This window comes from Miniopterus schreibersii, assembly GCF_964146895.1.
Source record: "Miniopterus schreibersii genome assembly, chromosome: 8".
Classification (NCBI taxonomy): domain Eukaryota; kingdom Metazoa; phylum Chordata; class Mammalia; order Chiroptera; family Miniopteridae; genus Miniopterus; species Miniopterus schreibersii.
Window position 1 is genome coordinate 49,525,771 of NC_138109.1, and position 16,098 is coordinate 49,541,868.

At 36.9% G+C, this 16,098-nt stretch overlaps 1 protein-coding gene across 3 annotated transcripts in view; it reads left to right on the plus strand.

Annotated features, from left to right (window-relative positions):
* Positions 1 to 13,617, plus strand: part of PTGFR (prostaglandin F receptor) — a 33,352-nt gene extending 19,735 nt beyond the window's left edge. For all 3 annotated transcript variants that reach the window (XM_081143709.1, XM_081143710.1, XM_081143711.1), the window contains exon 3: positions 6,964 to 13,617. In XM_081143709.1, coding sequence (XP_080999835.1) covers positions 6,964 to 7,263 — 300 coding nt within the window. In that variant the 3' untranslated portion in view covers positions 7,264 to 13,617. The remainder of the gene's footprint in view (positions 1 to 6,963) is intronic.
* Positions 13,618 to 16,098: the final 2,481 nt, after the last annotated feature.

The following is a 16,098-nucleotide window of genomic DNA, read 5'->3' on the forward strand; positions in this document are numbered from 1 at the left end:
TGATAGGATTTGAGGATAGAAAGGAAAAGAGGGCTCAGATTGTCTAGGACTTTGTAAGCCATGGTGAGTTTGGGTTAAAATTTGGTTGGAAAGAGGGTTTCTTAACAAGGGAAATATATGATCTGATGCATGGTTTAAAAAGAGCACTTTGGTTGCTGGGCAGAGAATGGGTTACAACTGAGCAGGAATATAGAAGAAATTTGTTTGCTTGAAATTTCAGTTGACACATGAGTAATGAATAAATGACTTTGTTAGAACTTGTATTGGGAAGTAAGGCAAATAACAAATTATTTATTACAAAGATTAGCTTGTAAGTAACAAAGGATATACTTTCAAAATTATTCAGGTGTGAAATAAAATTATATTTTGTGGCAAAAATTTTAGAGAACATATTTAGTTATGTTCTTGATTGATAATATCAATGTATCTTCTCTGCAGGTTTAGCAAAAGGCATTTTGATGAGAATTCATTTAGTTAAGAATATGAAATTATCCATTTACATTTTGCTTTTGAGATGAAATTATTTGGCCCTCTTTTGATTATGTGCGTGTGTACACACACACACAAATTAGATAATCTTATGTTTTAGTCATAAGTGGTTTTCTGTTTTTTGACCCTAAAGAAATGCCCTAATAATTATTTACTACAAAAGAGAAATTTTTAGCCATTACTGCATTTGTCACTATAGTATGAAGGACACACATATACATACACTTTTAGGAGAGTGTGTCTTATGTGTCAGATGGGCTATGGGCCTGCAGTTTACATTTCCCTTGTTTGGAGTTTATTTAGGCTTTAACTCTGAAATAAAAAAACACCACACTATTGATTTTAATGTCACAGTCCTCACTGTTTAAACTGTGTGAACATGGACGAAGTATATCATTTGATTTTGCAGAGATTTCTATAGGGCCATAAAATATTTTAAAATCTGAATACCTCACAGAGGTAAATCTTCTTGGGCAGAGAAAGAGAAATGGCCCCACTTAACGAGCCTCAGCAAATTATGATTGTAGAAGAGGTTGTGCTTTCTGAGCCAAGGTGCTTAACTACTCTCCAGCTTGTTATCGGAAGTAAAAAATCAGTATTCATTCCATTGTTAGGACCTTCACAGGTCCTTACTCAGAAAAGTAATTGAGTTTCCCACTTCAGTTCTTCATTCACTTACCAAATATTTAACAGGCACCTACTACATGCAAAGGTATATTGATTTATGTTGTCTGTACCAATGAGCATCTTCATCAGCATTGAGTCTGTATCATATGACAATACTGAATCACCTAAGCATATACTTAAATCTCTACTTATAATTAGGTGAGCTTCTGTAGCCTATTGTAGGGTGCAGAAATTTCTCACTGCCTGAGTTTGGACATACTGGCCACATGTCCTGTGGCAAATCATTAAAGATCTTTGTGAGCTTCAGTTTTAACTTTTTAAAGATGTGGATAATAATACTGACTATATCACTAATTTAATCAAGCAACATGTGTTTCCATGTGATGCCTAGCTGGTAAGCATCCAGTGAAAGGTGCTGTGTGGTGGTTGTTATTACTGTTCTAGCAATTATTCCATTTGGTACTGAGTTTCACTAAACTCAGTGGTTATTTGAAAAACATTCATTCAGCGACTACCATGGGCATTTGCACATGTGCTACATGGGTATATAAACATGACTAAAATGCACTCCTAACTTCAAAGGAATTTGTAGTTTATTTGGGGAGGCACGAGCAGAACCGCTCTGTTACAAAAGAGCCCTGTGAGCAAGTGCCCGTGGCTTTCCAAGGGGCCGCTTTGCCGAGAGACTTTGTCTGTGTTTAGTCTACGCCGAGCGACTAAGGGTAGAGAGTTCTCGACCAAAGCTTTCTTGAGTTCAGGTTCATTGTGGTCCCTGTTGGTCTTTGGGCTTAGTCTGTAGTACTGAGTTCTTTTCTAGAAATGCAATTCTTATCTTTTGATTTACTCATTGATTTATAAACTTTCTTTTCTTCTCTGGGTTAAATTACCTCACCTTTTCCTTACACTGATTTCTTTTCCATAAACTTGTAGCAAATGCCATTTTAGGTTAGTATCCCCTTTTTTCTTTGCATGATGTGCTTCTTAATATGAATGGTTTTTGATATGGTTAATTCTTCTCTAAGATGCCAACTAGAGGCTGTTTTACCTTTTGGGATTTGGGGCCTTTGCAATTTGAGATTAGAAAGATTTTGGATCTTGTATCTTTTTCTCTTTAACCCCACCGGGGAAATCTGAAGGTTAGTTCAGCCCACCTTCTTCAGCAAATCACTTACCTGAATGCAAAGCCTCATTTCTTATGGATTACATGTTTATCTCCTCTTGTTTATTCTGGGAAAAGTCATGTTCTTTTAAGTGAGTCCATTTTTGTAGTATTATTTGCAAAACCTCTTAAGAATACAATGTCTTCTATATAACCACATAAGAAGGGCTTGGCTTTCTGCTATTGCAAATAATACCACACAACCTGGTAGCTTGATGGAAAACATTACAGAAAACTTATATAATGGAAAGAAGGGGGTTGGAATTGGAACCGCAGTTTTACAGTAGTACAAGGAAGAAATTTCCTGATCTTTTGCTGACAGTTCTCTAAGAGAAGAAGAAGCATCTTGGTACCTTTGGTGGTCATTTTCAGACCTACCTGTTAGATTGCCTAGACCTTTCTTAGTGATATGAGTGAGTCATTAGTGCAGTTTGGTGAAGATCCGCCTTTAGTTTAGGATCAGTCATAGTTAAAGTATACAGAGGGTATCTCAGTAGCCTAGTGTTAAATGTGTCTATAAAGTGAAAACAATTTGACCTCTTAAGCTGCTTTTTATGTTAAATTTACTTTCCACTCTGGTGGATTTTGTAAAAGTACTTATTACGTATGTTGATGTGCTTTAATTACTATCTTTTGATTACTCCCCGGGTCTGAGACTCAAGCTCCTTGAGGAATTTTTAACCTTATCATTTCATAATTTGAAAGCAGGTAATGTCAAGCATTAGCATTCTTGGAACAATTGAGTTCACGCAGGGAGATGAAGTCTGAGCTACATTTTTGCACTGTCCCCTCAGTGTGGGTAGGACAGGCAGACTGCTAGGCAGGGGCAGGCCATGCGGTAGCTCGTTCCCCTTCCTCGTTTTCCCATTTTCCAGCTCCGCACGCTCCCTTTCTTCTATGCCAGCTCTGTATTTTGCTCCCTGCAATCTTTAAATAAGCCATCTTGCCTTGTTGATCTAAATGTGTTTGTTGGACTACCTTTGTCCTGACTACAGGAAAAATACTGAGAGAAATTCTTCAGAGAAAGCGGAAGGCTAAAGTTAGTCCTTCCCAGCCAGTTCTGGGAGAGACATATAATAATCACTTAATTCACTTAAATAGTCAATTAATTACTACGGTGCAAAGCTTTTTTCACCGGGCCCATGGCTGTGTGGATGAATCAATTCTTTACTGCCTTTGCTGTTTTGATTGGTGCCAATGTTTTAAATATGTTGAATATTGCCATTGATATTGTATGTCTTTATTAGCAAAATAATATATGTTCATAATATAAAGTTTGAAAAACACAGAACAGAAGAAGTTAAAACTGTAAACTCCTTTAAAGGTCTTATTTATTTCTTAAGTAAACTCCTAAGGACTTTTTAATTTCTATGCTATTTTGAATGGTATTTTTACTACAGTTTATAGTTAGTAATGCTAATGTAGGGAAGTGCTTTTTATTTTCTAGTTGGTCACATATTCAACATCTTGCTGAACTCTCCTATTGGTTTTACTCATGTGTTCATTCTATTCACTTCCAGATCACAAAAGTTTGTCTCTTTTCTTCAAATTCTTGCACGCCTCTTTTTTTTTTTTTTCCTTCTTATAGCATTAACCGGGAACTATGATACTATGTTAAGCAGTGGTAGCAATAATGGTCATCCTTGTCTTGTTCCAGATCTTAAAACATATCTATTATTTCTCCAGTGTAATGACTGTTGTAGATTTTTATATATAAATTTTACTGTTTCCTAATTTAAGTCCCTCATAAGTACTGCATTAGTTTTATATTGCTATGTAGCAAATCCCCGCAAACTTAGCAGTGTGAAAAACAATGCCTACCTTATTATGTCCCAGTCTGTAGGTTAGAAGTCTGGGTGGGTTCAACTGAGTCCTCTGATCAGGGAACCAAATCAAGGTAGGATATGTATCTGAAGTGCTGAAAATTACACAGGAGAGGGTCAGTTTGATCCGAGTTAGGCCAGTAGGCTGTTATCAAGTGAATGGTAGAGCAGACATTGAGTAATAATGAAGGAAGATGAATTCTAGTTTGCTTTTTAGATGCCCTAAAGAAAAATTAAAAATGTAACTACTTAACTCCAGAAAAATAAGTTCAGAAAAAAAAATCTTTTTATTTTATTTTAAATATATCTATTTATTTCAGAGAGAGGAAGGGAAAGGTAGAGAGATAGATAGATGATAGATAGATAGATAGATAGATAGATAGATAGATAGATAGATAGATGATAGATAGATGATAGATAGATAGATAGATAGATAGATAGATAGATAGATGATAGATAGATAGAAACATCAATGATGAGAGAGTCATTGATCGGCTGCCTCCTGCATGCCCCCAACTGGGGATCAAGCCCACAACCCGGGCATGTGCCCTGACCAGGAATCGAACCCCGATCGCCTGGATCCTAGGTTGACACTCAACCGCTGAGCCACACCCGGCCGGGCTAGAAAAAAATCTTAATGATCAAGAAGTTGTCTTATCTTTGTGACCAAACTACCAGATTGACTCAAGTGTCACCGTGAAACAAATTATTATGGAGAAGATTCAGGGGTGGCAGAAGTCCTTGAGCCAAGATAAAGACCTCTAAGATGGAGAAGTCTGTTGTAGCAGCTTGAATATGCTCCTCCCACCCACTCCTGCCATTTCCAGGCTCCCAGTCCCTGCTGAGATCTGCCCAGGTGGGAATCTCTGCCTCTGTCTCTCCTTTTCCTCTTCCCCAGTTATTCCCAATTATGACCAGAGATGACAGCCCTTCCCTAAGGACAGTAGAGGCTTCTGGGGAGATGTCTGACATACCACCTTAAAAATTAAAAATTTAAAACTCCGCTAAATTGTGCGGGGACTGTAATTTTCTTGTTGAAACTTCCTTGACCTATTGAGAGACCAAATCTTAGGCCTGCCGCCTGATACACTATTCTCCTGGGAAATGGACTTGGAAGGAAAGAACCGTTTCCCCAGCTATCCACAAGATCCTGTTCCTTTTAGCGACAACAAACCTCCTCGAAATCCTTCACTAGTGGATGCTGTTGTATTAAATTTTAGAAACATTTTAAGTTTCAAAATATTAGACTTTTCTGATGGATGACCAAATGTTTCTCTGGTGACTTCTAGAAATAGCCTCAATGAATAAAGACAATACAACTTTATTCGCTCCAACACTTGTGTGTACATCCCAAGTGTCAGCTTTGTTTAGGATATTAGGAACAAATGTAAATTAGAGACACACCGGCAAATGCATACTTTATCCTGCAGTGTGGTAAGTGGTAAAGCTGGATAGGTGCAGGGGGCACAAAGGAGGGGGCACAAAGGAGGGGGCTACGTGCTAATTCACCTCAATGAAGTTGGGGAAGGCTTCATGGGCGTGAGCTTACTTTTTGATGAGGTTCAAAGGATGCACGTGAGTTTGTCAGGCAGAAAAAAAGGGGGGTAGCAGTTCAAAACAAAGCCATGCAAGCCAAAGCTTAGAAGGGCTTGGCGCATCTGGGACCAGTGAAGCCTTTGCAGTGGTTGGAGCAGAGGGTGTTTGGGGGGAGACTGGATCATAGAGGTCACTTCTGGTGAGTAATCTAGGCACCGGCTGAAGAGTAGTTTGTACTTTGTTGTGTAAATAATGAAGGTGTTGATAAGGGACGTTTATCCTTCAACCGTTAGTGTCATTGGGCCTAATTAAGACATTTCCCTCTGAGAATGGTCCATAAAGAAGATCAAGAAGACCTGGTTTTATTCTCATCTGGGCTTTAGGCTTTCTTACATCCTCAATCCTGGAGGCGTAAGGTCCGAGCCTCCCTTGAGTTTTGTTTCACCTTTTGTTTTCTTATTTGTTATTAGTTTTTAGAGCCAAACTCTTTTCTGCAATTGTTTGTTCTGCAGCTATTTATTTGAAAGTCAAAGCTGGACTGTGATTAGACCAGTTCTAACATGTAGCTGGGGCCATTTATGGAACTTGTTCCACAAAATGGTCTCTTTTACATCACGGGTGGTCAGGAAACGGACACAGGAGACCAAAATCTACATGCAATCTCAATGGTAATACAGAGGGGGATCTCATTTCCTCAAACCCTTAGGAAACTCCGCTGTGTTTTTGTAATGCTTTGGCCAAGTTGAGGCTATGAGAGATGAAGAAAAGGTAAAATGAAATAGAAGACATTGGTATCATTGTAGTTAGCAAGAAGAAAATTCTAAAAGTAACATTTCAGAAAAATATATGCCATGTGCAAATTAATATCAGATGCTCTAAATTTATTTTTAAAAACTTATTTGTAGTTTATCTATACTTTAGCTTAATTATACTTTTATTTACACAAATACATTTTAGCTTTTTTTTCCCCATTGAAATATACAAATGTGTATTGGCTTTGAACTTACAATTCTCAGAATTAAAAAGAAAAAATAGTTACTAATATCAGTGTTTGTCCTCTTGTGTCTTTCTACTTGTGCACATTTGACTTACCATATAAGTTATCATTTTTGTACATCTGATGTCAAATTCAATTCAATTAAAAAGATTCAGATTTATGCATCAGTATTTCTGCTGTTGTTCATTTCTTTTTGTCAGTATTTTGCAAAATAACATCCCATTGTGTAAGGTGAAATGAATAGCATGTAGCACAGCTAGTCAAGTCAGAAACAAAACTGTAGGACTGAGAAAATGTCTATCGACTCACTTCCCTTGTTGTTTGTTTTGCAGCTGACAATGGCCAACATAGGAATAAATGGAAATCATTCTAGTGAGACCTGTGAAACAACACTCTTTGCTCTCCGAATGGCAACATGGAATCAAATCTTAGATCCCTGGGTGTATATTCTTCTACGGAAGGCTGTCCTTAAGAATCTCTACAAGCTTGCCAGACGCTGTTGCGGAGTGCATGTCATCAGCTTACATGTTTGGGAGCTTAGCTCCATTAAAAATTCCTTAAAGGTTGCTGCGATTTCTGAGTCACCAGTTGCAGAGAAAATAAATCAGCAATCACCTAGTTTAATAGGATAGCAAGCCAATGTAGGTCTAGGACAAAATTAAGAAAAGTTTTGGCAATGTTTCAGTTATTTGGATAAATATTTAAAGCCTAACTGGAAAATTCAGGCCTTAGCAAGTAGTTTGGGGGGCACTTTTGTCAGATTCAGTTTTTGAAACTTGTACAGTTAACTGTTTAATTGCACATTTTCACTTTATTTGTCAACTGCAGGTAAACATGATGAAATAATGCCATGGGAGTTAAATTGAAAACAATTTTGGGCTTATCTGTGTTATTTTCTGTTTTTGGAATGAGTGACTCTGTTGAGTCCTAAAATATTTATTTGCCCTGTTTGCCAAAGAATATCTTAAAACTACCTGCATGCTGAAATGGCTATTTGGGGGTCACTGCTCTGTAGCTGTTCCTTATAGGCCACGCTCAATGAAATGGAGTGCCCTCGTTTTTCGATCTGGTCTGCTTTACCCCTCATTATGAAACCTCGGTCAATATATGTATGGTCATGTCACATGGGATTCCCTGTGGCTTATTATAATGACCTCCGTATACACCAGGTGTGGCTGTGAGGTTGCCCAATCTTACGAGCCTTTTTAGAATGAGCCTATCTTTGTCATTTTTGACAAATATGACTTCTTGCATTGTTGTGAAGGTCAATTATTGATTGAAGGTTTTCTTGGTAAGTTATAGATTTGCATAGTTTTCAAATAATCTCCTTTTCCTCTGAAAATTCTAGAACAGAAATAATCTTTAGAGAAACAAAGTCTCTATCTTAGAACATATGGAGGCGATTTGCATTATAGAGGTTCCTAAGAAGCTCTGCCATGGGTAATGCAAACAGAACCTAAACCCAGTGGTAGGTGCCAAAAACCTTGACAAAGGCACTTTACCTTGAATGGTCGCTTCTGTCAGAGAACAAAAGAAACACTATATATAAATATACAAAGACTCTGTGCAGGTAATGTGTTTCTGTCCGCAGGTAGTGTGTTTCTGCTTTCTACTGACACACACACACACACACACACACACACACACACACACGGACGGACATAAAAAATTTCAGTTGAAAGTGGCTTTATTAAATCTGTAAGATAGCATCTTCTAAAGCCTGTGCCACCAGTGTTAAGGGGAGGATTGGCAACTACCCAGGCATTTGGAAATCATTACAATGGTTAACCAGGAGATCAAGGGGCAATAATCTTTCCCTAAATTTCCCATTAATAATTTAGATTTTTCTTTGCTTGTTTGTATAATTCAACCCAAGGAGTTTTAGTAATCATTCAAAATGTCCTGGGTCTATCAGAGCATAGGTAGATAGTTCTGCTTTATAATAGTGAGTTGCATTTCTGTAAAAGAGTTCATTGCCTTCATTAACTGGGGTCTGTTTTAAAATTAATCTTTCATGTGAGACTGATTTCACATTCTCTAGGAAGTTTGTACAGTTCAACTAGACTTAAGTTATATCCACAAATTTTTGCTTTTGATTGGTAATGTACATTGGAAGTTGTCTACTTTTGTGAATTTTGGAAAATTCTCATGAATAAATTAAAAGAAATTAAGCAAATTGCCTCAATGAAGATTTAAAGGCAACCATTTTTTTTCAGTGAATTTAAAGGGAAACACATATATAACTGATATGTGATATTCTTAATTTTCAACCAATAAATGATTAATCATAGAAATTTAGGTTATTCTTATTTACAGAGCACATGGTAGATACTTGATAAATACTTGCCAAATTAAATCACAAGAATTTTTTGGTATGAAATGAGCATGAAATTGCAAAGATTTTGTACATTTTTTAATTTAAATTGCCAGTTACATATGGTTATTGTGATATATATGTGTGTGTGTGTATGTGCATATATATTTGTGTATGTATATATATCCAGTGTGTATGCTTTAAAAAAAGCCACTGCAATGTATGATTGCTGTTATATTGTATAAATACTCTCTTGTGTTTCAAGAGGACTTAACGCCCAGAAGAACTCTGAGATGGCTCAGAGGCGATCCCTGCTCCTTACAGCTGCTTGAGCGCTGGTGTCCGTGATCTGAGGCACAGGGAGCCAAACCTCCCGCCTTCTTCCTTATGCGGGGAGGATGCTGTCGCGAGCATGTCCCTGTATTGTGACCCGCTAGAGGTGCCAGGGAGCAACTCTCCTTCAGCATTCCAGCCCTCTAGTCCTTGAGGCTCCTTCCACTCCAGTGGCAGAATTGTTGCTCCGTTGCTGTGCTGTCACCCTGGCCATTGTGTCTGTGTGGAGAAGATGTTGGGACATGACTGTATGTGGGAGCGCATGCATGAGCATGCAAGGTTTTGGGGAGTGACAGGGGACTCACTCTGTGCATACTGGGAAGGAGGATTATCTTTTATTCGAGCACAGGTTTAAGACAACTCAGTTGGTTTTATGATGATGTTAAACCCAAGAAGTAGACATCAAAAATTGAAAAAATGTTTAGTAAAAGAATATGCATTTCTGTTGTTTTAGGCTTTCACCCTAGGAAAATGAAATGAACACAACCACATGCATATGTGACTTCAGAATTTTATTCATGTTATTATACGTATTTCAGTGTCATTAGGCAATTTATCGTATCGTGAATAAGAGAGTGGCGCATTCACCAATCACTTTCATATAAATGTTCAAAGTAAAAGTATATTTGTTCAGATTACTGGAAATAAAAGTACAAATAGTGTTTAACAAGTTTACCAATTTTGAGGTTTCAAGCTCTATTTTAAAATTCATAATTAGACCAGAGTAACTGAATTTTCCTTGTCATTGCGTAAAGTGGTATCTAAGCAACTTCTCATACTGTTTGTCATCTTATTTCGGGGGAATTATATTATTATGGGCCAGTGACTTGAAAATGCCAGGCTTTTCCTGATGTTAATGATGTCTTAAAAAAAGACCAACAAAATAAAAAAGAAACCCAACAGCAAATGGGTTTTTACAATTATGAATACAGAAGCAGATAATGCTGACCTGTAATTAACCATGGATGTGTCCCCAAACATCAGGCTTCTTACTGATGGATTTAACTAGGTAATAGAGATACGCTCTTTTAAATTTTCCCCTAAAGGCAGAAACGTGCTTCTACTTACCTGTATTACAGAAGTGAGAGATACCTAAAAGTTCACACTCACACACACACACACACACCCCTGTCTTATGTAGTAGTCTTGTTTGCTCATTTTCAGACTTAAAGAAAAACCTGCTTTAGTTGTGTGCCTAATCTTAGAGCTTAAGTAAGAGCACTTGTTAAATATGTAGAGTGAACTTTTTGTGAAACTTGTTGCTGGCTTCACCTGTATTGCTATCGTTGCCCCAAATTAAAAAAGGTCAGAATATATAGAACAGAAATATCCATTTTCTTACTTCATCTGGGCGTCAGAATATTTTACCACCTAGTAAATAATGTTGGACTTCAACTTGTTACCGACCCAACTTGTTACACATCTACTAGGAGTAGGTGAATGTTTTAAGTGAATAAATGTATTTTGTGCCGTTCATTCTGTGAGAGTAAATAGTGATATGTATATTTTGTTGCTTGCATCAGTATGCAACTCGTAATTTTTGTGCTTTGGCTAGTTTAAAACTTCAAACAAATGATTTTATAATAAACTTGGACTAGTGTTTATCAAGAGTGTCCATTTTCTAGGAAAGTCATATAAAAGTTGGAACTCTTGAACCTAAACTCCCATTTTTATCTGCTATGCCAGCGATTTTCAACCTTTTTCATCTCATTGCACACATAAACTAATTACTAAACTTTTGCACCACGCCAAAAAATATATTTTTTTGCTGATGTGATTTTTAAAAAGCTATTAATTTTGATTCATTCACACTGGGTGACTATTGTCATGTTGGCTGTTGTCACTTTTTTAGTTGACAGTCTAAGGGAAAAGAGGTCAATGTCCCCGATTAAATAGTCAGATATTTCATGTTTTAAAATCTTGCGACACACCAGTTGAAAATTGCTGTGCTATGAGATGGGAAGAAATTGAACTTGTTTCCCGTTATTACCTTTTGCTATCCTTTCCTGCCCACTCTTTTGTGATATGTTTTCTTTCTTTTTCCTGCCTCACCTTTCCTATGTAGGTCATAATGGGAATCTGATCATTTCCTAGATGTGTCAGTCAGGATAGCCGAAGTATATTTGTGAAAACAACCCCAAAATCTCAATGCCATAAACCTACAAAGGTTTGTATCTCACCTGTGGCTCCTGTCCACTCAGAAGAGGAACTCTGCTCATTGTAATCACTCACGAGACCTCAGGTGGCAAAGCAGCCACCTTATATGTTGTTTGCCATGCTACAGGGAAAACCCAGCATGGTAGATCATTCCTGGCTCATAGGGCTTCCACCTGGAGCTAATGCATATTACTTTTGCTTACACCCCTCTTAGCCAAAGCGATACGGCCCTACCAACTTCAAGAGGGGCAGGTAAATGCAATACTATAACATGCCCAGGAGAAGACCTGAAAATAATTGGTGAACAGCACTAATGATTTCCACATTAGGTAAAAAACTCCTTCCATTCTTGCCTTCCTAATATAATTCAAACTGGAACTACATTTGTTTGTCTTTTTAGAAAAATATTTTATTTAGGAACACCATAGGATGAAAACCTTTAGGACTCAATCCTCTAAGTATCTTACAATCTATAAAGAAAAGGCAGAATGAATGCTACATACATGCTGCATATGCTGTTTGCAATTAATAGAAAATTTATATTTTAGTAATATAAAATAAAGAGCAAAAAACTTTGTTCTTAAAAATGAGAGAAGTGAGACATTTCTGTATAATGCCTATGCATTGTCTAATTGCAGCACTGTCTGAAATTGTTGGTTTTCCAATAAATAAGGATGTTTGAAATAGTTTCCTTGTTATAGAAAACATGTACCTTGATATACCCCATGCCACTGAATTCCATTAAGCTGTCAGAAAACCTGCAGGAATATGAGAGCACTGGAACAAGATTAAACTGCATTTAAAAAAATTCTTAATCTCCAAGTGAGAACAGTCCCTTCATTTTGAACTCAATCATGACAGTATAGGAAGTAAATCAGAATCTTGGCTAAAATGAAATCTCAGTCATCTGGAGATGTAAGTCTACATATCAAGTGTTCCGTTTAAAGCTTCCATGGAGAGTTATTGCAAAGAATTTCTGGGAGCCCTGTCCTTCTGCCTTGCAGAAATATCAACTGAAAGTAATATGATAAAGATATGACATGCAACTATGAGAAAAGTAGTTGGAAGGATTTTACATTTTCAAAAAATCTCATACTTGCTAAAGTATATATATATATTTTAAATGTTTTTATTGATTTTTAGAGAGAGAGGAAGGGATTGACATAGAAAAATTGACATTGATGAGAAACATAGATCTGCTGCCTCCTGCACGCCCCCTACTGGGGATTGAGCCCACAACCTGGGCATGTGCTCTGTCCTGGAATCAAACCGGTGACCTCTTGGTTCATGGGTGGATGCTCAACCACTGAGCAACCCTGTCCAGACTATACTTTTTAGTTAACAATCCCGATAGTTTATGAAAGAATAATGAAAATACCATTTACATACATCTTATTATTAATACAATGAAGGCAGAACTATTGAAATCTAAAGGAAACATATTTTGGATTTAGAGTGCATTTTACATTTCTACTTATAAAAGGATATAAATTCAGTTTTAGCATTTCATATTTAATTTCATTGGAATTAATTTCTGTGTTTGATTGGTAAAATCCAAATTAACAAAATACCCCCAAATGTCACCCCAATAAATTAAATAAAAATAAAAAAAATACACTGTTGTTGTCACTCTAGTTTTCCCATGTTAAATGAGACAATCCTATACACTACTAAATACTGATTTAATTTCAGTTTTAAAAAATCAGATTATACTAGATGTGCTGTTGTGTTGTGCACTTTTAGTTCATGTCAATTCACATAGGATATTCTTTTCAGCAGCTAAATAGTGTTACATAATATAAATGTGCCATATTTTAACAACTTCCGATTGAAGGAGAGTTGTTTTTGTTTTCAGTTGCATCCCTCTTTCAAATAATGCTCTTTCTTTTTTTTCAAATAATGCTATTTCAATATGAATGTCTTTATACCTTTGTGTGTGTGTGTTTTGTGGAATTGGTGAGGTTAAGTCATGCTCATTTTCATTGTTGATATGTACTGCTAAATTGTGCAATGAGTGCTCCCATTCTTTTCTAAGAGAAAACGCCCTACTCCTGACATCACCCTCTGTGTATTTTAGTAGTCTTTTTATTGTCATGGATCTGATTGGCAAAATAAATCATATTTACCTCACACTTTGTTATGTTACTTGTATTTCCCATTGTTAATAAAGTTGAGCTTCTTTTCATACTTTGGTGAGTCATTTGCCCTTCTGTATATTTCCTGTTCCTGACCTTTATCCATTTTTAATATGTTAATTTTTTACTGATTTACGGGAAGACTGTGATTATTAAGGATATTATCTTAGTCTTTTGGGTTCCTGGACCCAATTCCAATGTGTGTGTGGGGGAAGTGTTCCCTATACCAATAAACAATTCCTGGACACCCTGCTGGTGTCCAAGACACTATCTATCCAGAGATAGCAATCAGATTCCCCAGGTTAAGGGTTCAGTCTTCCAAGGCGGTTTCTTCTGATACCAGCTGCAGACCCAGGCTCTTACTCATACTTCTGACTAACTGGTTATAGATTGGAGGTTCCAATGCTTCCCCAAGTCAGAATGCCAATCATAAGTCCAGGTTGTTACCTGTACTTCTGACCGACTGGCTATAAATCAGAGGTTCCCACAACTTCCTCCTTATATCAAATTAATTTGCTAGAACAACTCACAGAACTCAGAGAAAAATATTACTAGATTGCCAGTTTATTGTAAAAGGATATAACTCAGTAACAGCCAGGTGGAGGAGATGCAAAAGTCAAGGTACGTAGGAAGGGGTGCGGAACTTTGCTTCCTTTCCCTCTCTGGGCACAACACTCTTCAAGCCCCTCCATATACTTACCAACCCAGAAGCTCCCTGAACCTCATTCTTTTGGGTTTTTATGGAGGTTTCATTACCTAGGCATGATTGACTAAATTTTTGGTCACTGGTGATTGAACTACATCTCCAGCCCATCCTGGAGGTGTCAGGGTGGGACTGAAAGCTCCAATCCTCTAATAACACAGTTGGCTCCATTAGCAAAAGACACTTTCTCACTCTCAATACTTAAAAAATTCCAAGGAATTTGGAAACTGTGAGTCAGGAATTTATAATGACCAAATATCTATAAGAAATATATTTTGGTCATCTGAAAATGACCCAATATAAATAACTTATAAATCACAATATTACATTTAGCTTGGGCTGCTGTAGGAAAATACCATAGACTAGGTGGCTTGAACAATAGGACTTTATTTCTTACATTTCTGGAGGCTAAGTCTAACATTAGGTACTTGGTGAGGGCTCTCTTCCTAGCTATTTTCTTCTTGTATTTTTATGTGGCAGGGAGTGAGAGAATGGCTTCTTTTTAAAAGGCACTGATACGATCATGAAGACCCTGTTCTCATGACCTTACCTAAACCTAATTACTTCCCAAATGTCCCATCTCCAAACACCACCACGTTGTGGAGTATATGAATATCCTTATACCTTAAACATACAAATTTGGGAGGGGAGGACACAGGTCAGTCTAAAGCAGATATTAACACTTTATTTTTTATATATGTTACAAGTACTTTTCTCCCAGGCTACCATTTTCTTCTGCATTGATGATGTCTTTCACCATACAATAATTTTACATTTTTTTTTAGGCAGAGAATTAATCTTTTATGAATTCTTTGATTTGTTTCTTGTTTGGAGAGACTTTTGTGTCCTCGAAGATTATAAATATACCCTCCTATATCATTTTCTACAATTAGAGTTTTGTTTTTTATCTTTAGATTTTGTACTTTCCATGGAGCTTTGTTGTTGTTGTTTCCTGTGTGATGGGGATTTTTTTTTTCTTTTTAACCCAGATGTTAGCCAACAGACCCTTCAACATGATTACAATTTTAGAAAAACTTACTTTTAGTTATATTCTTGAAATCTTATTTTGGGCAAATTTCTGTTAAGCTTTTTGAAATATTGAACTTGGCTCACCTGGCTTCTATTATTAACTCAGATTGGGAAACTAGTCTAGACCACACTGTAATAAAAGTAATGTTACTCTTAGTATTCTACTAAGACCTACCACCATTAGGACATGGCCTTTGAATTGTTTTTTTAGTAAAGAACATACTGTTATGTAAGACTGTTTTCTCATTTTTGCTATGTGTCCTCTGTGACCAACATCAGTTTCCAGATGGTTAAGTGGGTTAATTAGGAGGCGCACTAGTTTGCCGGGGCTGCTGTAACAAAGTATTGTGGACTATGTGGCTCAAACAACAGCAATTTATTTCCTTGCAGTTCTGGAGGGTAGAAATCTGAGATCAAGGTGTCAGGAGGGTTAAATTTTTTTTTCTTTCTGAGGCCTATCTCCTTGTCTTATAGATGGCTGTCTTTTTCCTTTATCTTCACATGGTCTTTTGTCTGTATCTAATTTCCTCTTTTGTTAAGGACATTAGTTATATTGGGTTAGAGTCACTCTAGTGACTTCCTTTAACCTCAGTTACCTCTTTAACAATCCTGTTTCTAAATTCAGTCACATTCTGAGGAACTGGGAGTTTTGGATGGACACAATTTAGCCCATAACAAGAGTATAGTCAGTGCCATTAAGGTAAAGTTGCAGTAACTGGCCTCACAAAGATTCAGCCTATTCAGGTTTGTTATCCAGTGGTTCTTAAACATTAGCATGCTTCACTTTTACATGGAG